The 24,691-nt window shown below is 35.8% G+C and overlaps 1 protein-coding gene and 1 long non-coding RNA gene across 3 annotated transcripts in view; one reads left to right on the top strand and one right to left on the bottom strand.

The window, feature by feature from the left end:
- Nucleotides 1–46: 46 nt before the first annotated feature.
- LOC132501717 (uncharacterized) lies at nt 47–24,606 on the top strand. Its single transcript, XR_009534293.1, has 3 exons — nt 47–125; nt 901–1,019; nt 22,538–24,606. It is a non-coding gene; the product is annotated as an uncharacterized LOC132501717 (long non-coding RNA).
- Nucleotides 12,647–24,691, bottom strand: part of SPAST (spastin) — a 52,684-nt gene continuing 40,639 nt past the window's right edge. For both annotated transcript variants that reach the window (XM_060117420.1, XM_060117419.1), the window contains exons 11-17: nt 24,387–24,478; nt 24,164–24,243; nt 22,053–22,095; nt 20,763–20,842; nt 18,918–18,988; nt 17,537–17,577; nt 12,647–12,941 (exon numbers count right to left, since the gene is read on the bottom strand). In XM_060117420.1, the coding sequence (XP_059973403.1) occupies nt 12,819–12,941; nt 17,537–17,577; nt 18,918–18,988; nt 20,763–20,842; nt 22,053–22,095; nt 24,164–24,243; nt 24,387–24,478 (530 nt within the window). In that variant the 3' untranslated portion in view covers nt 12,647–12,818. The remainder of the gene's footprint in view (nt 12,942–17,536; nt 17,578–18,917; nt 18,989–20,762; nt 20,843–22,052; nt 22,096–24,163; nt 24,244–24,386; nt 24,479–24,691) is intronic.

Below are 24,691 nucleotides of genomic sequence, written 5' to 3'. Positions count from 1 at the left end.
GGGGCGGAAGTGCCTGCACCGGCCTCATAGTCCCGCTCCTCCTTCCCGGCTGCCCCTGCGTTCTACAGAGGCGAAGGTGGCGGCTAGAGCGACTCTTCATCCCCGGCCGAGGTGTGGGTTCAGAGGTACGCGCTGAGGTCTTTGTCAAGGAGCAATTAGGGTTTCTTTGTAATGTTAGAAAAGTTTCATTGAGTCCTGAAGCGCTTTTACCTATGTTGTGTTATTTAATTTTTGCAATACCTTACGAAATAGATAACATTCCCATTTTTCAAGTGAGGAAACAGGATTAAGAAACTTGCCCAGAGACATACATCTAGTTTGCCGTAGTAGCTGAATTTGAACTCAGGCCGACTAATGACGGACTACTGTGTTGTGCTTCCTAAAATACTACTTAAATTCTGTAAGATTAATTTTATTTTATAAAAGGAAAATAAAACACATCAAAATATAATTCATTCGACAGAAATTGAATATGGAGTATGTGTGTGTCAGGTACTGATCTCATGAAAATGATATTCTAGTAAGAAGAGACAAAACAAGTAGGAGAAGGAAATGTTTAAAATATATCGGTAAGTAGTGCCATTTAGAAAATAGGGTAATGGTATAGAGAGTAACTGGGTCGCTAATTTAGAGAGGTAGTCAGAGAAAGCTTCTCTAAGAACATTAAATTTGACTTCCAAATGGCAAGTCTTTCAGTGAAGTTTTTTCTAGGCAGAATAAGTAATGCAAATACCTAAGTAAAACAGTTAAGGGTGTTTTAAGATCAGAAAGAAGGTAATATGTCTGGAGAGTTGTGCTTGAGGGGAAGAAACGAAGAGAAGATCTAAGTGATAAACGGGCCAGATCAAGTCGGAATTTCTAATTAGGGGTAAAGAGATTGGTTTTTTTTTTTTTTCTAAGTGAGACCGGAAGCCAGTGGACGGTTTTAACAACGGAGTTACCTTCTACATTTTGGCTGTGGTATGGAGAATGAACTGTAGATGGAAGATAATAGCTAACATTTATTAAGCACTTACGTGGTAAGTACTAAGAACTTAATGTATCATTTCATTTAATCCTCATAACAGCCCTTTGATATAGGTACTATTGTTAGCCTCTGCTTGGAAGGTTGTGTGCCAAGGTAACACACCTAGTCAAAGGTGGACCTGGAATTCCGCACACCATAGTTTTAAAGCCTTACCACCTACTCAGTACTTGCTAATTCTGGACAGGATTTGAATCAAGAAGGCAAGTTAGAACATTATTGCTTCATTTACCCTGAGCGAGTCATTCTCAATTCTTTTTTTTTTTTTAATATTTATTTATTTGGTTGTGCCAGGTCTTAGTTGCAGCCGGTGGGCTCCTTAGTTGTGGCATGCAAACTCTTAGTTGTGGCTTGCATGTGGGATCTAGTTCCCTGACCAGGGATCCAACCCGGGCCCCCTGCATTGGGAGTGCAGAGTCTTAACCACCGTGCCACCAGGGAAGTCCCCATTCTTGATTCTTGAAGTTTCTTTCCAGTCTTTTTTATTTTAACAAAACTGGAATCAAACAGTACATATTATTTATAGTCTGCCTACTTCATGTAAGGATGTATTGTGACATTTTTCCCATGTCTTAATTTTCTAGAATATAGTTTTAGTGACCTTAGAGAATTCAATCATAGGCATGTGCCTTAATATCAATATATTTAACGAATTCCTTATTGATGAGTATAACAGGGTTTAGAGTTAGCAAAAATAAATCAAGCTATTTTAAGAAGAAAAAAATCTAATTCAGGGAATTGAGTAATTGATATAAAATCATAGGAAACAACTAGACAGAAGATCAACAATGAAACAGAAGACTTCAACAACACTATATACCTATTAGACCTAACATATCTCTAGAATACACCATCCAACAACAGCATAATACACATTCTTCTCTGGTGTATATGGAGCATTCCCAGGCTGGAACATTTGTTAAAATAATTTTCAATAAATTTAAAGGGATTAAAATCATAGAAAGTATGCTCTCCAAATATACTGGAATGAAATTAGAAATCCATAACAGAAGGAAATTTGGGATGCTCCCATCTGGTGGAAATTTAAAAAACATACTCTTAGTCAATGGATCAAAGAAGAAATCACAAGAGAACTTAGAAAATACGTTGAGATGAATGAAAATTAAAACTCAACATACCAAAACTTATTGGATACAGCAAAAGCAGCCCTTAGAGGGAAATGTATAGCTGTAAATGCGTGTATTAAAAAAAGAAGGATCTCAAATCAATAACCTAACCTTCCATCTTAAGAAACTAGAAAAAGAAGAGCAAACTAAACTTAAAGCAAGCAAAAAGAAGGAAATAAAAGGGCTTCCCTGGTGGTCCAGTGGTTAAGACTCTGCGCTTCCACTGCAGGAGGCACGGGTTTGATCCCTGCTCAGGGAGCTAAGGTCCCATGTGCTGTGTGGTGCGGCCAAAAAATTAAAATAAAAAGAAGGAAATAAAGCTTGGAGAGGAAATAAATGAAATAGAGAATGGAAAAACAATAGAGAGGTAATTCCCTGGCGGTCCAGTGGTTACAGTGGTTAGGACTCTGCTTTCACTGCAGGGGCCCAGGGAACTGAGATCCCACAAGCTGCATGGCCAAAACAATTAATTAATTAATTAATTGATTGATTAATTAATTAATGTAAAAAAAAAGAGAAAACAAAACCAAAAATTGATTCTTTAAAATTTTCAACAAAATTGACAAAGCTTTACCTAGACCAAGAAAAAAAAGATTCAAATTACTAAAATTGGGACTTCCCTGGTGGTCCAGTGGGTAAGACTCTGCACTCCCAATGCAGGGGCCCTGGGTTCGATCCCTGGTTGGGGAACTAGATCCCATATGCATGCCAAAACTAAGACCCAGTGCAGCCAAAATAAATAAATTAATTAAAGTTTTAAAAATAATAATTTAAAAAATTACTAAAATCAAGTAAGAAAGGGGGGACATTACTATTGATCTTACAGAAATAAGGATCATAGGGAGTATTATAAAGTTATATACCAACAAATTAGATAACCTAAATGAAATGGACTAATTTCTATAAAGACACAAACTACTGAAAATGACTCAAGAAGAAATAGAAAATCTGATTAGACATAACAAGCAATTGAACTTAAAATTTAAAAAAAAATTCCACAAAAAGCCCAGGCAAAGATGGCTTCATCGATGAAGTCTACCAAACATTTAAAGAAGGATTAGCACCAATCATTGACAAACTGTTCCCCAAAAATAGAAGAGAAAGGAACACTTCTCTACTCATTCTATGAAGCCAGAATTACCCTGATACCAAAACTAAACAAAAACATCACAAGAAAACTACAGACCAACATCCCATATGAACGTAAATGCAAAAAAACCTCAACAGAATAATAGCAAAATGAATCCACCAAAATATAAAAAGAATCATACACCATGAATGAGTGAGTGGGAATTCACAGGAATGCAAAGCAGGTTCAACATATGAGAATTAACAATGCAATACACCATATTAATAAAGGGCGAATGCCACACAATCATCTCAATAGATGCAGAAAAACATTTGACAAATCTTACACCCCTATCAGAAAAAACAACAAACTAGGAATAGAACCACAGACATAGGTTCTTATGTTGAATAACTAGACCTTTTAGTTTGGAGGTGTATTCTATAACTAGGCCTAGATCTTTGTATGAAGTTATTAGATGTTTTATTTTGTTTTGAATATATTTTTGCCATTAACCTGCTTCTTTCTTGCTTTTGCTATTGTTTGTCTATGTTACGACGTCTTGTTTCATGTGTTTTGTTTATATTTTATTGTTTTATCTATTTTTAATGTATAAGGGAGTGTTCCATAGGAAACAGATGGAAGTATAAACCTGATAAGTCTTCAGTACAAGCCAGCCCTAAGCCCTAACAATTGGAAGTCCCATTGGATTGGTGATCAATTGTTGAAAAAGTGATTGATCAAACTTTGCCTTAGGTATCCTGCAGAACCTTCATGAGAACACTGTCCTGTCAGTTTGTCAAAAAAAGATCACTTTGATTAGTCCATATTCTGGGATTAGTGATCTGTAGAGTTTGTGACTATTGATTGTACAGACTCTTCCTAGTCATCCTGCTTGGCTGGAGAATCTGTGACACTAACAAAATACACATTGTCGATCAACCACCATGGTCTCCCTTTCTTGCAAATTACCTATGTCAAAGTCTCCACCTCCTCCTAGAAGAACTTCTGCCCCTTATATAAAATTACTTATAATCCAAAGTCTTGCATTTTCATTGGTAAATTAGAAAAAAATCAACATAGAATAACAATTACGAGAACTTTTGACATAAAATCAATTTTTTAAACTGAGAACACAGAACACCGGTGAACAGTCAGCTTTGTTAATTGGTATGCTGAGGCTTCAAAAGAAAATCCTAACTCCGACAGTCTCTCTGAAAGATTTTGCAACCTTCTGAAACCTACCCTCCTGGCATTTTTCTCTTTCTCTTCAGCTGTCCCTGACCTTCTAAGTGACATACCTTTTCTTCAGGGTTTTCTCAGGAAAATCAAAATCACATTGTAAACTTACTAGAAAAAGTCAGATTTATAGAAGTTAAATGAAAACTCTAATCTAGAGCCAAAACCCAGGAGTTAGGAAAATCTTTTTCCTAAACTTCAGGGAGACAGGCAAAAAAAATTGCTACAGAACTTAGGATTTTGTTAGATACTTAATGTCCTGGACGACAGATCTGTACCAAATAATTCAATTGTTTGTTCCTCAGAAAGGGTAAAATGTTTTATGTCAGCAGAGTAGAAAAGATTTAAATAACTCTGCTGTGTAATAAAAGTTTAAAAATAAAAGTAGAAAATATACCATTTAATTTCAGCATCTTTTAAGGGAACATTGACCAAAGATTCAAAACTGTAAACTAAATAAAAATGAAAGGGAATTCCCTGGCAGTCCAGTGGTTAGGACTCCACGCTTCCACTGCAGGGGGCCTGGGTTCATCCCTGGTTGGGAAACTAAGATCCCACAAGCCGTGCAGTTTGCGGCAAAAATGATGATGATGGGGCTTCCCTGGTGGCGCAGTGGTTGAGAGTCCGCCTGCCGATGCAGGGGACGCGGGTTCGTGCCCCGGTCTGGGAGGATCCCACATGCCGCGGAGCGGCTGGGCCCGTGAGCCATGGCCGCTGAGCCTGCGTGTCCGGAGACTGTGCTCCGCAGCGGGAGAGGCCACAACAGTGAGAGGCCCGCGTACCGCAAAAAAAAAAAAAAAAAAAAAAATGATGATGATGATGATGGTTTGGAAGTTTCCTGAGGTCTATTTTTTTTTAGTTCCCTAAGGATTGAACCCAGGCCCTCGGCAGTGAGAGCACAGAGTTCTAACCACTGAACCGCCAGGGAATTCCTCTCCAAACATTATTTGAAAAGATTTTGAAACAATGAGAAAGTTGCAGAAAAGTTTTAACTACAGTGCAAATAACTTTGTTTTTCTTGAAATGTTAAGTTGTTGACCTGCTGCCCCATCACCCCCAAACATGTTAGTGTGTATCCCCTGCAAACAAGGACCTACTTCTATGTAACCACAGTAACAGCCATCAAAATCAGAAAATTAACAATGACACATTACTGTCATCTCACCCTTAGACTCCATTCAAGTTTTGTCAGTTGTTCCAATAAGGTATTTTATAGGAGAAGGAACCAGTTCTAAATCACAAGTTGCATTTAGTTGTCATTCTATTTTGTCTTCTTCAGTCTGGAACAGTTCTTCAGTTTTTCACTTGACTTTCACGAATTTGCCAGTTATTTTGAAGATTCCAGTTATTTTGTAGAATGCTCCTGGAATAGATTCAGGTTGTGAATCTTTGAAAGGAATATCACAGAAGTAGTACTGCATTTTTCTCATTGACCCTATTATGTGAAATTTGGCCCAGTAATAACTTTCATCACTAGATTAAGGTGGTATCTGTCAAGTTTTTCCACTGTGAAAACTGTACTTTGAAACTATGTGAATGTATTCATACTTAATCACACTTTCAATTTATTCTTGTGTTTATGTATATGTTCACATTGGCTCATGGTTTCTTATTTTACCTCATGGGTTATAATCCATTACTATAATTACTTTAGATGCTCAAAATTGTCCAGTGGGAGCCCCTCTAACCAATAATTCATCTTCATCCTTCTTTAAGCACTTTCTTCTTTTCTGGCACAAGATATTCTGGGTTATCCTGTATTTTCTCTGCCCTAAACCTGGAGTTGGCCATTTCACCAAGGAGCCCTGGTTCCTTTAGTGGATATTATGCACCGAATGTTTGTGTCCCCTTAAAATTCGTATATTGAAACCCTACCGCCACAACGTGATGGTATTTGGACATGGGGTCCTTAGGAGATAATTAGGATTAGATGAGGTCATGAGGGTGGGACCCTCAAGATAGGATTAGTGTCCTCATAAGAAGAGACACCAGAGAGCCTGCTCTCTGTCACTGAGGACACAGCCATTTACAAGCCAGTGAGAGCTCTCCCCAGAAACAAAATTAGTAGGCATCTTGATCTTGGATTTCCTACCTTCCAGAACTGTGAAAATAAATATCTGTCATTTAAGTCTTTAAATGTCACATCCTTTTTAAGAGAATGAATTACTTTTTTTTTTTTTTTGCGGTACGCTGGCCTCTCACTATTGTGGCCTCTCCCGTTGCGGAGCACAGGCTCCGGACGCACAGGCTCAGCGGCCATGGCTTATGGGCCCAGCTGCTCCGCAGCATGTGGGATCTTCCCGGACCGGGGCACGAACCCGTGTCCCCTGCATCGGCAGGTGGACTCTCAACCACTGTGCCACCAGGGAAGCCCTCTTCATCTATTTTTATATATCTTAAATCATGAATTCATACTCTTAAATCCAATTCCAGCCCAACCCCACAGGTTTTATTTATTTTGTATTCATAACTCCTTTCTCTGACAGAAACATGGCTCCACTATGGTTAATATATTGACTTGTCTGATTAAGTCTCCTGCATGTAAGCAGTTTGTCATCTTTGCTGACACCTTTCCCCAATACACACCTCTCTATTCTTGAGAACTTATTCCTCATTCCAGGTTGCCCCAATGCATATGAATAACTTCCTTACTCTGTCCCCAATACCCCATACTAAGCTGCCCATTATTGTAGACACCTTCCTCACCCCACTTGGTCTACGACACCCCACTTTGGGCCACCATGTGTCCCTCCTCCCCACTGCAAAACCTGCCCTGAACCACTGTGCGGAAAAGAAGCTAGCATAGCTGGGCTGAGATTGCTATCTTTTGAAAGGCCTGATTGCAAGTTTGGTTGGCATCTGGGAACCTGGATTTGGGGGAGGGTTCCCACCATTCCCTGAGAGTGGTTCACTGTGCCTAACACAGTTAGGCCTAACATCTTCACCCATGTTGTCATAACTTGATGCTGGAGGAATTAAGTGCATCCTGTGTAATTCCACTGGGAGAGGACTCTTGAAAGCTGGTGCTTGGTTTCCTCTGGGCTTTGCCCCATACTCTTGTTCCCTTTGCTGGGTGAGAGATTATAATATGCATCCTCATTAGTCTACCTTACATTAATACTATACAACTTTACGTACAATATAATAACCTTATTTCAACGTAATTCCATTTACTGCCCTCTCCTACCCTTTGTGCTATCTTTGTCATCTACTTTACTTCTACATACATTATAAATACCACACTGTAAATTTTTTTAAAACAACAGATATTCAGAGAAATTAAGAAAAAATTATCTTTTGTATTTACTGACATATATATCATTTGCAAAGTTCTTAATTCCTTCCTGGTGATACAGATTCCTATGGAGGATTACTTTCTGCCAGCCTAAAGAATTTCTTAAAGCATTTCCTATAATGTCAGTCTGCTAACAACAAATTCTCTTAGGTTTTGTACACCTGGAGTAGCTTTTATTTTGTCATACTATTTTGAACATTCTAAGTAGACACAAAATTTTAGATTAACTTTTGTTAATTTTTGCACTTTTATTATTTTTTTAATTGACGTACAGTTGATTTCCAATGTTGTATTAGTTTCAGGTATACAGCAAAGTGATTCTTTATATATACATATATATATATATATATATATAATTTTCCAGATTCTTTTCCAGTTATTACAAGATATTGAATATAGTTCCCTGTGCTACACAGTAGGGCCTTATCTGTTTTTTATATAGTAGTGTATGATTTTTGCACTTTAAGAATGTCATTCCATCATTTCCTGGATTCCATTGTTTCTGATTAAGTTAGCCACCACTTTTACTGTTTATTCAAGTGTAATGTCATTTCCCCTCTGGCTGCTTTTGAGATTTTTTTGATTTGGTTTGGTTTTGTGCATGTGTGTGTGTTTTGCAATACTACGCACCCAGATGTGATCTTTCTTGCATTTATTCTGCTTGGAATTCACTGAACTTCTTGGACCTGTAAGTTGATGTTTTCCAACCATTTTGAGAAAATTTTGGGCATTACTGCTTCAGATATTTCTCTTGCCCCATTCTCTTCCTTGCCTCTCCTCTGGACCTCAAAAGTACCTGTACATTAGACTGATACTGTCCCACAGGTCTCAAATCTCTGCTGTTTCTTTTTTTCTCTGTGCTTCAGTTTGATAATTGTACTGGCTGTCTTCCACTTTTCTTTCCTCTGCTTGTCCAGTTTACTGTTAAGCCCATCCAGTGATTATTTAAATTTAGACAGTATATGTTTCATTTCAGATTCTAATTTTTAATCACCAGACTTTGCATTTGGTTTTCAGCTTCTATTTCTCTGCCAAGAATCCCAATCTATTGATCCACCATTTTTTCCCCTGTAAATTTTTAAATGTATTTTAAAGCTGTTAAAAATAATTTTGTTAACTCCAACATAGGGTCATCTGTGTATTTGCTTCTATATATTTTCTGTTGATTACAGATCATATAATTTTTCTTTGTATGCTTAAGGTTTATTTTGTACTGGACTTTGTGAATGACATGTTATAAAGACTCTGGATTTTGTTTTCTTCCAAACAATGTTTTATTCTGGCTAGCTGTTAACTTACTAATGTATAACCTTGATCCTGTGAAAGCCTGATTTTAAGCTTTGTTTCAGTGAGTTTCTTCCCATTTTGCCCAGAGTCCTAAAGTACATCCCTTAGTTCTGGGATGTCATCCTTCCTCCTAAGCCATGGCCCGTTTTGGGTTTCAATGGGAAACCAGAAGTGTTTACTAAACCCCTCTTATTCGCCCTGTATTCGCCCAGCCGTTGTTACCACTACTCAGTTCCTTGGACTTCAACTATTGCTTTCTGCTGGGTTCCTTTGAATATCACACTGCACAGGTACAATTTTGGAATCCACCAAGCATTTGAAAACAATTTGCAAGCAGATTTGGGGGATTAGATCTCTGAAGCTCTCTCCTTTTCAAAATTTCCCTCCTAATTTCAAGTTGTCCTAGAAGCCCCAAATGACTCCGCAGCCCAGCAAGACTGTCACATTCTGCTTTAATTCTATTTCCAAGCACACTGCACAAGCTGGAAATTGCCCTCATGGTAAAAGCTAGTTAATGTGGATCTCTTCTAGTATATGATTTTGTGCTGTTTTTGTCTGTTTTTGATTGCTTTCTAGAGTCTTCTAATCACAGCTTTTTATACTTTGTTCAGACTTTATATTTTTATTGGCAAGAGAGTCAGTCCAATAAAAGCTATTCCTTCAATACCAGACTGCAACCTCTGAAATCTCAAAAAGTTTCAGATAAAAAAATTAAAAGCAAAATAAAGTTTATAATTTATTTCCAATCCATTAGGATAAAAACCCACTTATGCAGCTGAACCTTTTAATTCATTTCTTCTGAAGAAAAGTACAAAAGACCAGAGTAAAACTGAGACAGGCATTTAAAGGAAAACCCTCTGACTCAGAGTCCAAAAACAAACTGCAAATGGTTCATTCTACCAAAAGAATTAGTTTTTGTACAAAATATAATGAATTTTACACTATACACAAAGACTGCTGTATATTTACTTAAATTAGAATTCTAGTATCTGATTTTCTTCCAATTCTTCCCAAGCACAAAGTGTATATGCAAGTCGGAAATCTAATAACCTCAATTGCCAGACTGTCTAGAATAAGCTTTTACCCTTAAGATATCTGGAAAGATAGTATTGATTCTTTCCCTTGGCTCAAAGTCCAGTACATCAGTGTTTTAATTTAGTTTACAAAACTCTGCCATATTAACATGAACAGCACACTAACGTTTAATGTTTAAACATTACCTTTTATGAAATAACATGACACAGAGCTCAGTGCAAAACCTACAAGGTCACAATCTAAGCCTAATACTAATTCGGGAAACCTCAGCAACTTCTATCTTTATTGAAAAAGACCAAACCAATCCCTTACACATCCTACTATATAATTATTCTATGTTTATGGCCCTTCCACGAGAGAAACACAGCTTAAAATAAAACTTGGTCATAGTTAAGTCAAAGAAAATAGTTCTGTAGCACTAAGCTCAATTTTAGACCTCATCAGGAAATTAAAGTAACACAGATGGATATTAATACAGTAATATAATTCTGACTCAATGTTTATGACAGTATTAATTTGACTTTTATATAACATTTGAAATCTTTGTTATCTAAAACCTTTCCCAAAAAGTGAGCTACATTCAATTACTGCAGATAATTTTATGATAATTTTAAAGGAATTTATATTTTAAAAGTTGAGTTTAAAGCACACGGACTTTTAATATGATTAACCAGTTATCCAAGTATCAATAATGTTAATCTTTTTCTAAATGAAAAGAAAAAATGAAATTTTATGAGCTTTATTGAAAACGTTTTTTTTTTCTTTTTGCGGTACGCGGGCCTCTCACTGTTGTGGCCTCTCCCGTTGCGGAGCACAGGCTCTGGATGCGCAGGCCCAGCGGCCATGGCTCACGGGCCCAGCCGCTCCGCAGCATATGGGATCCTCCCAGACCGGGGCACGAACCCGTATCCCCTGCATCGGCAGGCGGACTCTTAACCACTGCGCCACCAGGGAGGCCCTGAAAACGTTTTAATTTGGGATGTTCCTAATTCTTGTCATCGTGTATATTTCATCATCTGTCATTATCAATATTTTATATTGGATGGTTTAGTGTTTGAGACCTTAGAAAGATACTACTCATGACCTAAAAATATGTATGGTTCTGGCTTAAAAAATTGTTTTTCTATTTATCTCAACCCTTATTTTTATTATCCAGGGAGTTCTATGATTAGAAGAAACATGATTTAAGTTATGGTTACAAATAGCACATGATCTTAAGAAATCATACATCTATATTTAGATAAATCTTTAAGATGAGAAAGAATAAAGTTAAGAATGTATGTCTTCATTATAAAATTCTTATCTAGTGGGGGCAAGTTTTTAACTTTAATATATTCTCTCTAGACCAAAGCTATTTTTCCTAAATGAAAAATATTTGTTACTACTATAAAATTATTATTTCCACCCATGACATTTTACATAAAAGCACCAAAGAAAATTTCTATAAACAAACTTTTAACCAGTAAACTAAGGGCAAATATCTATTTGCCTTTATTACAGTATTTAAAAGGCCATGATATGAGTCTCTACTTCCTACAATGACATTTTTATAATAAAAACCCAGGCATACTTATACAAACAAGAAACAGAATTACTGTACATTTTTGGGGAACAAAAGGCAGATTAACAGACTAAAACTTTTTAGTTAACAAAGTGAGCACAAGAAACCTATAAAATGTATGCAATGTATAAAAATTCAGTAATTTTTTTTAAAGTTTCATTGGAGGGATTAATAATTATTAAGAATAAAACATGGTAAATCCACTGGCTTGTAATTATCCTATAAATAGTAAGAAAGTAATAAGCAATAAATTAGAAATGTCTTAGCTCCTAGTACTTCCCTTCTCGCACAGAAACCACTTTTACAGCAGTTAAAATTGGCTTTCTTAAATATTAGAATTCTAACAGAAAATAAATTCCATTAGGAATAAGTTAACAGTCTACAATAGATTTCTGACAAATATATTAGAAAAAAAATACAGCAGGTCACAGGAGGATTGATCTACATGTTGTATGACAGAGTGTCTGAAAACTTCAAAATTTCTCCTCCATTTCACTAGATTTGTTTTGTTGCTATCATATTACTTTCTAAATTGTTTGGTAGAAAGGTAATAGAAAAATAAAAAATGAAAAGGACACATTGTTTAATGTCTGTAGATATATGAAGAAGAAAAAAACCTTCAAAATACTTTTTTCCTACTACTGTTACATAGGAAAAAGTTTCATTTGGCACACAATTTGTAAAAAGAAAAAAAAAAAGAAACAGAGTGTTTGGCATTCCAATCACCCATAGTGTAGTAAAGACAACAGTAGGAAAGGAAAATAGGAAAAATTACTATTTTAAGAAAAGATGTCAGAAGACAAACAACCAAAGGCTCTACAACCAAAGGCTCTTGTGTCTTCTACCATTCACTGTCTCTGGAATACTTTCATCTGCAACATAATATACAAATTATTATTTACATTATGATTATATTGGTAAAGAAGACCAGAATCAGTTTTTGTTCTGCTCTAACTACAGTGCCCATCGGGATATCTGTGACCATCAAGGCAAGAAGGCCTTAAACAAAATATTCCATTTGCATTGTATACTTTATTTAAATTTATTTTACGGTTCATCTTCTGGGGTGCACAAATAATTGTAAGACTGAAAAATCCTGTAAACTTAGGCTGAGTTTCTGTAGCAGATAACTATTCATAGAAGATGGTATGTTTCTCTCTTGGAAAGTAAAACGTTCTGCAGGCTTAAACAGTAGTATCTCCAAAATCCTTGTTCCAGCGTATGTATGCTTCTAAGGTTTGAGGACTCACGCTGCGTTTTATCTTTTTTAAGGATTCGGTGAAGTCAGATAATCGGATATTTCTCATCTAGATTAAAAAAACACACATGACGATAGATAAACACATATGCAATAGTTAACCCAATGACAGATAAAAGTAATGATGCTGTTGTTTATTAATGTTAAAATATATAGAGATGTATTCTTAGAAAATCATGCCAATCATCTTATTTTATATATTATTCTATATTAGGCAAGTTTGCTATGTAAGAAATCCTACCAAAATGCTATACCAATATACTTTCATTTCACGTTTTAGCTCCTAGGTATTAACATTTTAAATCACAATATTTTCCCATTATAAAAACAAAACATACTCATTACAGAAAATTTGACAAAATATAGACAATCAGAAAAAAGAATCACTAACAATTCCACCGTTCAGATATACAACAACTATTTGGCTTATCTCCTTCCAGTTTTTTTCTGCATATAGTTTCATGGAATTTTGCACTCTCAAGTCTCACTCACCACAAACACACTCTAGCTAAATTCATGCCAGGTTTATCAGAAAGGAAAGAGGAGTTTACAAGATGTACACAGGACTTTGAAGGAAATATTGCTCTTTAACTACAACATGGAGGAGGCTTATGTCTGAAATTTTCTAATATTAGTATTGCTTATAATACATTTTTATGTCAATTTGGTCTTATTTTCTGAGATTTTTAATTGGCTTCAAGAAAGTAAAATAAAACAATACTGAGTTAATAAATACCTAATTTTCACCTAAGGATTTTCAAAAGGCCAAATGGAGTTTGGCACAAGATGACCGGTATTAAAAATTATCACTTATGCATTATCACATGTATATTTTGCTCCCAAATAAGAAGTTAAAGAAGAACTGGAGACAAAACTTCAGCAACTGATATTTATCTATATTATTCTTTTTATTACTCTTATAAAACCCAATCTAACTACTTCACATCCTCTCTAATATCAACATAGCATAGATTAAGAAAATCAACTACATTTGTAACTTGTAGCCTAATCTGAAAAATTTGTCAAAATGAAAAAGGATATATTGTTACCATAATCACTGCATGACCCCTATTTGCTCCTTATTTAACTATAAAACACACACTGGCTCTTCCTAAAGCCCAAAATTTAGCAGAATGATGAATGTAATGTGAGTATTATCTATGATACTCCTGAATATCTGTTATTAAGATTAAGGTTTCAGGGCCTCCCTGGTGGCGCAAGTGGTTGGGAGTCCGCCTGCCGATGCAGGGGATGCGGGTTCGTGCCCCGGTCTGGGAGGATCCCATGTGCCGCGGAGCGGCTGGGCCCGTGAGCCATGGCCGCTGGGCCTGCGCATCCGGAGCCTGTGCTCCGCAACGGGAGAGGCCACAGCAGTGAGAGGCCCACATACCGCAAAAAGAAAAAAAAAAAAAAAAAGATTAAGGTTTCAAAAGCTTTTGATGAAATTCTAATTTATGTTCATAGTTCGGGGTGTGTGTGTATGTGTATTTCACTGTGGAAAACAGTATGGAGGTTTCTCAGAAAACTAAAAAGAGAACTACCATATGACCCAGCAGTTCCACACCTGGGTATATATCTGAAAAAAACAAAAACACTAATTTGATAAGATACATGCACCCCAATGTTCATAGCAGCCTTATTTACAATTGCCAATATATGGAAGCAACCTAAGTGTCCATCAACAGATGAATGGATAAAGATGTGGTGTGTGTGTATATATATATATAAAATATATATATATGCACACATATATACACACAATGGAATACTACTCAGCCATAAAAAAGAACAAAATTTTGCCATTTGCAGCAACATGTATGGCCTTGGAGGATATTATGCTAAGTGAACTAAGTGAGACAGAGGAAGACAAATACTGTATGATATCACTTATATGTGGAATTCAAAAAATACAACAAACTAGTGAATATAACAAAAAAGAAGCAGACGCAGATATAGAGAACAAACTAGTGGTTACCAGCAGGGAGAGGGCGAGAGGGGCAATGTAGGCATGGGGGAGTGGGAGGTACAAACTATCGGGTGTAAGATAGGCTCAAGGATGTATTGTACAACATGGGGAATATAGCCAATATTTTGTAATAACTGTAAATGGAAAATAAGCTTTAAAAGTTATATAGAAAATATGGTATTTTAAAGTTAGTAAGAGACTAATGTATATAACAGGAAAAATCAACCGGTAGCTAGTTCAGTAAAGAGGGAAAAATAAATAGCAAAGAAGTCTTATCAAAACAAAATAACAAAAGAGGGGCTTCCCTGGTGGCGCAGTGGCTGAGAGTCTGCCTGCCAATGCAGGGGACACGGGTTCGAGCCCTGGTCTGGGAAGATCCCACATGCCACGGAGCAACTAGGCCCGTGAGCCACAACTACTGAGCCTGTGCGTCTGGAGCCTGTGCTCCGCAACAAGAGAGGTCGTGACAGTGAGAGGCCCGCACACCGCGATGAGGAGTGGCCCCTGCTTGCCGCAACTAGAGAAAGCCCTCGCACAGAAACGAAGAGCCAACACAGCCATAAATAAATAAATAAATAAATAAATAAATAAATTAAAAAAAAAAATAACAAAAGAACTAATAAAGTTGAACTAGATACAAACTGTGTGCTTTATAAACAAAGTACATTATACTCTGAATTTATAACCAATGATTTTCAGCACTACCTTTTAAAAACACAGAATTCCAACACAATTATTTGAGTTTCTATTCTTATAAACTATAAAAGGCAAATTAGGTATATCTCATCTAAATTTCTGCATATATACCAGCACCTGATAACACAGTTATTAAAATTGTACCGAAGAATAGCTGAAAAAAATTCTAGTACACAATTTTAAAACCAAACTACTTGTGTTTTTCTGTAATCTCATAAATAAGAAAATAGAATGGATTTCCTTGATCTCTATAATAAATTGCTGTTATTTAGTATTTATGTATTTTAAAATTATTTAATGGATACCTATACAGTATTCACTATTGCCAGACTTTCTAAAGTGCTTTATAAATATTAACTCATAAGCCAGGACTAATGACTAAAAGCTATTATCAAATTATTAATACTAAAATCATTAGGTTAAAAATAAACTTAAACTGAATGAAAGTATACAATAGAACCAAAAACTATAACACTGTAACCTGACTACACATAATTAGTGGAATGGTCACAAAAGGTACCAGTAATGTTATTTTTTGTAATTCATTCAGTAGTTTTAATTTCAGTATATGGTCTGTCCAAGGGACAAAGAGAGAGGCCTAAAATGTCTCACAATGGGCCTTTCCTCAACTTTAATCTAGGGGGCCAGAGTACATATATGAAAAATCAAGTTTATCTGTCCTGAGTCCAAGGTAGGGAGAGTGGTGTGTGGAAAAGAAATAATTCATGCACAGTGCTTACTTTTGGTTAGAAAAGTACTATTAGGCTTATGCTATAAGAACATTTAAAAAATAATATATTGATGGGATACTGTAAATAAATTATACCTAAACTATTAAAAAAAACCTCAAGACAGTACTAATATATTTTTAAAAATTAGAAAAATGTGGAATCAAAATTATGAATCAGATAAAAGGGACCTGAAACTTATACTTTAAACATGAATTTTTAAGGTAATAGTAGCTAAACACCGAAGTATATGACATGTGGAATTCTCTGTTCCTAAGCTTCATTCATGTCAAACACAATCCAGGTAAACTAGACTGCTGAAATGGAAAAAGGTGGTTGCAAGAAGTCTGAAGGCTTTCTTAGTAATGTAGTTGGTTAAGCACCATGCACAAGATGCCTGAAGACAACCTCAAATTTACTTGGAAGCTTGAAGAAAAAAGACTGCCAAAATGTACTCATACTCAAGTACATTTATTCTCTATGTTAAGAGTTCACTGTTAACACTTGGACAGAACTCTCTGCAATGTAATGTGCAGATAGATCCTCTAGCCAGCCACCAGCCTCCAGCCCATGCCTCTGGGGTTTTTTATTGTTTTTTTTTTTGTTTGTTTTGTTTTCAGTTCACATTTGGACTCCACTGGAGTTCTATACTCTCTTCTGTTCCAAGAATGAAGTCTCTTTGGTTAGTAATGTTTCAGGTGCTATCTGAACTCTGAGAGATAAGTTACATAATTCACATCTGATTTAAACTGGCTGGTTACATAGTTATGATCATTTTGCATGGCAAAATATATTTTGCTGGCAATTTTTTTCAAAAGAAATGCTTCAGCATCTCATAACGGGACCTCCCATATTTTTTAAATGTAATGAATTACATTACAATGGAAACTATTGCTTTTATAAGAAGGAAGACATAAACATTATTAAAAAACTAACAAAACAGAACATCAAGGAGTTAACCTGTTACAAGCTATATTCATGACATATAAAATCCTCAAGTTGCCTATAATGTTGTTCTGTTTAGTATTTATGTAATATGATTTGACAGAAAATGACTTAATGATTATGTATATTTATTGTGTATTACCAAAGGACACCATAAGAGACTAGTTGGACAGTCCTCCATATTTTGAAATGAAGCAAAATTAACTTTTTCTAGTTTCTAATCAGATAAACTAGAAAAATCCAGACAAAAGATATGTTTTACAATCTAGAGGACCAGAATGAAAAAAAGGTAATTGTAAAATAGTATACCTCACTGGCAGACATATTCTTCACTTGTTCTGGTTTCAGTTCTGTAAAATATAAAAGTCACTTACAAAAAAGAGATTGCCAACTTTAAACTAACGAAGTACAATAATCTAAAAGTATATGTTCAATATAAATCATTATATTAAAAAGAGACCATACATTAAGAGCACATACAATTTATAAATGCTTAGAATAATATTCCTTCTTAGGAAGGCATTCAATTTCTTTATATATTGCTCAAGAACAACAGATTCTACAAATTTCATAGTAAACTTAAAATAATGCAACTTGTTCTTTACAAAAGGCATTTGTTGTTTTAAGCCAACAACTTTGTTTCAGAATAACAGCTAAAATATTCTAAAAAATACACATGATTTATACATTAGCTACTGACTCTGAGTCCAGTATCTGAACAAGATTTCATGCCTCCTGCAGAAAGAAAGCTTGACTGAAATGCTTTACCCAGAGTTTCAAACTATATTCTCAAGGTTACATTTATTATTCTCTAAAGCAGCAGTTCTTAATCAGTACCCTGTTTCACTGTTAGAGATACGTTCTGGAAGTTGCATGTTCCATGTTCAATTTTACCACCATAGCCAGTAATCTGAGTGCATACCTGAGAGCATCACCCATCCACTGCCCATGCTGCCTGTGGAAGAGTAGCTGAAAGCATCTACTCTAAAGTGACTATCACAGTGAGTTTAATCTAACATAACCTAAAAATGATAGATGTGGTATTTCAGGGTCAACAAATTACCTTGAATCAAAACAGAGCAATGAATGATATACTTTGCTGCAATTTTTCAAAAGATAACATATAATGATAAAAGTAAAAACTTCTATTTATATGTTTCCTTACACACATTAATTTCAAGTAATACTAGAATACTGAAATGAAAAGAACCAAAAAATAGATAAGAAAATCTTCCTTTATTATTCTTTTCCACTTGCTTTAAAAAGTTCTCATTTTCTTGAGTTTTCTACTGCTAACCTACTATCAAGAAGTAAAACCTGCTGTCCAGAACAGGGCTCATGGTCCACTGATCCATGGACTGTCTTTGTATGGTCTGTGAGCTAAGAATGGTTTCACAGCTTTTTGTTGTTGAAAAAAAAAAAAAAAGAGGAGGATGAGCAGGAGGAGGAGGAGTCAGAAGAAGAGTGAGAAGAAGATGCAACAGAACATATGCGGCCCATGAGTCTAAAACTATTTTCAGAAAGGTTTGTTGACCCTAAGTCTAGAAACTTTGTATCAAGTTTTAATCAAGTTTTCCACTGATATAGTTTTACTACTTTCTTACTAATAAAAAATATCAACAGGGACTTCTTAAACTTCTGAAGTGGTCTAATAAACAGTTGAAAATGCTTCAAGCTTTTGTATTCCTACCTCGGATAGGACCCAGTGCTGCATCTTTTGCCAGAGCTGTTAGATCACTTCCTGAGTATCCATCGGTCATTCTGAGAATGGGAAAGAAAAAAGAGCAACTTATTTTCACCTTTGCAGATTTAAATCTCCACATAATAAGAGAGTAAAACCTAGCTTGCCTTTTTTATCAAGCAGACAGCTATGTGATTTGATTTGAAGGACAGAGGAAGGCCTACTTGCTAAAAACAAACAGCCGACTGGTTCCTTATAATGCCTTGAATTTTCATTATTAGAACCATTCCTTTAGATTAAAGTATACTATATCTCCAGGAGGCTCCATTAAATTGTAAATATGTGCCCTGGAAAGGTAACATCTATAAGCCATTGCTGGCCAACTGACACATAACCACAATTACTTCTCTATAAGTTCCTGAGTCTTTATCTTGACAAAGAGAACTGCCTTGATGAAATGAGGGCCAATCAAGGAAGATTTCTTTAAATGTAGGACAGACAGGGTGAAGCAAGGGTCTGGGATAGAAGACATTGGCAAAGGGAGGCACACCTGAATGGGATGCCACAGTGGAGATCCTGGGCAGCCAAGACACTATCAAAGGGAACTAAGAACTAGGGAGGCAAAGAGGAAGAGGAAAATAAAACAAGAAAAAAAGCATTTACTTATGTACTATGTTAAATAACTGCACAAACATTATTAGCAGAATATTTTATTGGAATTCAAAGGATCTCAGTATTTCCAAGTACTGAATTTGTTATTTTCATAGGTATCTGGGAACTCAGAGTTTTACCAACATAACTAGCTATTCACATTCTTGTTGAACGTTTTAAATTACTTTATGAGATTTTTTTCAATGGCTAAAATTCATGAGTGTATCTTCTATATTCAGTTTCTACTTAATACACCACTCATAAAAAAAAGCTGAAGAAGTCAAAGTTTAAAAATATTATGTGGGGCTTCCCTGGTGGTGCAGTGGTTGAGAGTCTGCCTGCCGATGCAGGGGACACAGGTTCGTGCCCCGGTCCGGGAAGATCCCACATATCGCGGAGCAGCTGGGCCCGTGAGCCATGGCCACTGAGCCTGCACGTCTGGAGCCTGTGCTCCGCAATGGGAGAGGCAACAGCAGTGAGAGGCCCGCGTACCTCACACACACACAAAATTATGTGTAAGCAAAAGAACAAGTTTAAGTGAAAATATGTGTTGGTGTAGGCAGATATGAGATGTTTTACATTTTAAAAATTACTTCAGGGCTTCCCTGGTGGTGCAGTGGTTAAGAACCTGCCTGCCAATGCAGGGAACACAGGTTCGAGCCCTGGTCCAGGAAGATCCCACATGCCATGGGGCAACTAAGCCTGTGAGCCTCAACTACTGAGTCTGCGCTCTAGAGCCCATGAGCCACAACTACTGAGCCCACGCGCCTAGAACCCGTGCTCCGCAACAAGAGAAGCCACCGCAATGAGAAGCCCACGCACCACGATGAAGAGTAGCCCCCGCTCACCGAAACTAGAGAAAGCCCACGTGCAGCAACGAAGACCCAACACAGCCAAACATAAATAAAATAAATTTATTAAAAATTACTTTAATACCACTTATAACTTTTAATAAATTTATAAAAATATATACTACCATCATTAGCTGTTTAGGTCATGTCTTCTAGAGGATCTAGAAACTAAAATTTAGACACCATATATATAAGAAAATGAGATGAGAGAAGGTAAAGGAGGTAGAGAATGAAACAATAAGAAGTTTTGATAGATAAATTACTAATTTCATACATGAGCTTACTTTAAAGAAAACAGAAAAAGCATTCTTAAAAAAAAAAACTGCAAGATAGACCAAATCACATTACTCACCTAGCAAGTTGTGCTAGTTCTTTTTGGGTCAATGGGCTTCCTTGTTTACATAATAGATTTTTTAATAAAAGTAGTCGTGTCTGAAAAGAAATATTAAAGAATTATCAGTCCATAGAATTGGCTTAATAAAATATCCAGGAGTCAGTCAGGTTCAAATCCCAACTCTCATTTAGGAGCTGAATGATCTTATACAAACCACTCTACCTCTTAGAGCCTCACACATATATCTGTTAAAATAACAATTTTTTGAGAGTTCCTAAAAGAGTTAAAAACCAAATAAAACACTAAGAAAGTAGCTGCTGTTACTACCAAGGATGCTAAGGGTCTGAGCTAGACACCACAATTAAAAAAAAAGTTTTATAGAGATATGAATTCATGTAACATGGAATCTCACCCTTTTGAAGTGTATAATTCAATGACTTTTAATAAGTTTATTGTGCAACCATCACCATAATCCAATTTTAGAACATTTCTATCACCCCAAAAAGTTCACTTGTGCCTGTTTGCAGTTAATCCTGACTTCCACCCACAGCCTTACCTAATCACTATTTACTTTGTTTCCAGAAATGAGCCTTTTCTAGACATTTCATAAAAATGGAATCATGTGATAGGAAATCTTTTGCATCTGGCATCTTTACTTAGTGTAATGTTTTTGAGGTTCATCCATATTATGGTATGTGTAAGCTCATTCCTTTTATTGCTAAACAGTATTCCATTAAATGGATATACCACATTTGTATATCCTTTCACCAACTGATGAAGGATTTTTTTCAAATTAATTATTTATTTATTTTTGGCTGTGTTGGGTCTTCGTTGCTGCGCGTGGGCCTTCTCTAGTTGTGGCGAGCAGGGGCTATTCTTCGTTGTGGTGCGTGGGCTTCTCATTGCGGTGACTTCTCTTGTTGCAGAGCACGGGGTCTACTTAGTTGCTCTGCAGCATGTGGGATCTTCCCAGACCAGGGCTAGAACCTGTGTCCCCTTCACTGGCAGGTGGATTCAGGTCACCAGGGAAGCCTGAAGACTATTTTAGATTCTCTGTAGTTCTTGGCTATTATTTATAATGCTGTTATAAAAATTCTTGTACATGTCTGTGTAGACATATGTTTTCATTTCTCTTGGATAGATTCTTAGGAATGAAATTTTGGGGTCTTACAGTAAGTTTTCTGTTTATCTTTTTAAGAAACCGCCAAACTTTTCCAATGCAGCTGTACCATGCACTGGAAGACTTAATACTGTCAAGATGGTAGTTCTTGTTTCTGCCTTAAAAAAAATTCAAACACAGATACATACCTCCTCATTTGGCAAAGACACATATACCCGTTTGGTGAAACGCCTAAAAAAAGGATTCAAGCAATCTCAGAAATACAGTTTTGAATTTACAGATAATTCAGTTCAAGTAGCACATAACAAGAACAAAGCTTTAAATATAATTGCTCAAGGCATTTGAATACATTTTAGTAGTTATCGGTGTAAAAGTTACTCTTTTAAAATATTCTAGTTAAATATATAAAATAGATAACTAATAAGGACCTACTGCATAGCACAGGTAACACTACCCAATACTCTGTCATGACCTATATGGGAAAATAATTTTAAAAAGAGTGGATATATGTATAACTGATTCACTTTGCTGTACACCTGAAACTAACACAAAATTATAAATCAAATATACTCCAATAAAAAGTTTTTAAAAATTGTAGTTAATGTTTAAAAATCCTTAATTCAATATTGTCAGAATTAAATTAACCATTTATGTATTTGTATTTTTTTAACAGCAGTAACACTTTAAAACAAAATATCTGATATAAGAAGTTGAAGAAACAGATCTCTGCTGTCTTCTTGAAACTGAAAACAACTAAAACCAACAAGGACAACAGAAACAGCAATGTGAACTCCATCATCAACAAACTACATAACATTTACAGAACTAAAATGTATGAAGAAGGGATGCCTAGGGCAGGAAAATTACACTGACAAAGGTGAATACAGACAGCACCTGCCACTGCAAATTTTAGACATGGCTGTCAGAGCAGAGTTTTCCAGAGGGAACAGAGAGAGCACACTCTGAGGGATAATAAAACTAACCTCCCCATATTTAAGCAAACATGTGAGGACTGGCTCTGCAGATCATGTGACCCTAGTCAGTTGCAAGGGAATGGCAAAGAAGATGAGGCTGAACAAAGAAACTCAAAGATACATCATCTTTGTAAGAAGACATCAGTCAGTCTGGCAAGATGACAAGCTGTTTTGCAATGACCAATCTTTTCAGTTGAAGAAGACTAAATCAACCCAATAGCTTATTTATATACACGTATACTTCTTTATCAGGTACGGCTTTGTTGTGAGTCAGGGAGACTGCCCACCAGTCCAGGGTATTCATAGGACAACTCAAGATACATGCTTGCTACCTTACTTTTCTAGCTCTTCTACAATATCCTTCCAAATTGGGTTTTCCAAGAAAACTCCCCTTATTCAAATAAAATTAATAAGCAAAACAGACAAAAGCATAGGACTGATTTTAAAAAACAGTGCCCAAAAAAGAGGGGAAAGAATACAGTAAACATAAAATAGATAAAATGAAGAACATGCACAAGAGGATTTTGCCATAAAGCAAATTAAAATTGTGACCAAATATCTTTCCAAGAAATAAAATAATTTGATGAAAAAAAAGGCTCCTATGAAATAAGAGCTCAGTGAGATAAAAAGCCTCAAGGAAATGACATACAAAGGCTCGAAGTAGACAACAGAAGATGAAAAATGGGTTTGCAGAGATCAGGAAAACAATAAAAAAGAAAACAAAAACCACCACAGAAACAAAGGCTACAAAAGTAGTAGTAGTAGTATTAGAAAGGAGATTAGACACTAACCCTACTGGATTAACCCATAAATGTGAATAAAGCAGGCTTGCTTCAGACTTTCACACTGCAACATCCAATCCTAGAAACAATGGGGCAATGTTATAAATTCCTCAGGAAAAGAATGGGAGAGCCAAGAATTTTATGCTGAGTCAAACTGTCCTCCCAGTAGAAAGGGAATAAATTTGATCAAACACAGGAGAAGAGAGCATATGGCTCCCATGAGCTGTGCTTTATCAGCTTCTCATGAAGCCCACTAAAAGAGGGTAAAAATCAGTTTCGGTGTTTTAAGATACTTTAATCCAACCCAGAAGAAATAAGTAATTTCCCTAAAACCATAAAGTTAAAAATAGTTTTCCTGATGTCATGCTGGCCCTATCCTCAAAATCTTCAGTTGGTAACAAGAGACCAGAAGATGGATATAGAGAGGAAAATAATGAATTTAGTCTTAAAATTGAGAGAGAAGGAAACAAGAAATACATCAGATGAACACATGAGTAAATACATCCGTAATAAATGTGTGCGTTTCTACATAAATTTCCCTACCTGAGAACAGCCTCATCAAGCTCTTGTGGCCTGTTAGTTGCACCCATTACAAGCACTCTGTCATCTCCAGCAGATTGTACCTATAAGCCAAAATTTTTTTTCAATACTTTTAGATAAATAACAAAGAAAAACATAATAAAGATATCTACTTCTAATTTGGGCCATTCAACAGGAAAATACACTAAAATGCTACCACATTAAAAATATCATAATCAATACTTACACCATCAAATTCTATTAGAAATTCAGTTTTTAGACGTCTACTAGCATCGTGTTCTCCTTCTCTTCTTTCACACAAAAGGCTATCAACTTCATCTAGAGGAAATAAAAGGATCTCTAGTTTACCACTTAGGTTATTAATATAATGGGTCCTACTCAATTAGACAGTTTTAACTTTGTGCTTCTTTAAAACTTTTTACTTCTGCAACTAATTTCAATAAAAAATAAATTTTAAAAAACCTTTTTACTTCTGACTAATCTTTCCCATCATACCCCTCACATTTGGAAAAGGGGATTTTACAAATGCTC

The sequence above is a fragment of the Mesoplodon densirostris genome, chromosome 14 (genome assembly GCF_025265405.1).
Source record: "Mesoplodon densirostris isolate mMesDen1 chromosome 14, mMesDen1 primary haplotype, whole genome shotgun sequence".
In the NCBI taxonomy this organism is placed as follows: domain Eukaryota; kingdom Metazoa; phylum Chordata; class Mammalia; order Artiodactyla; family Ziphiidae; genus Mesoplodon; species Mesoplodon densirostris.
Note: the sequence above shows the minus strand (reverse complement) of the source record. Positions and strands in the feature narration are given on the sequence as shown.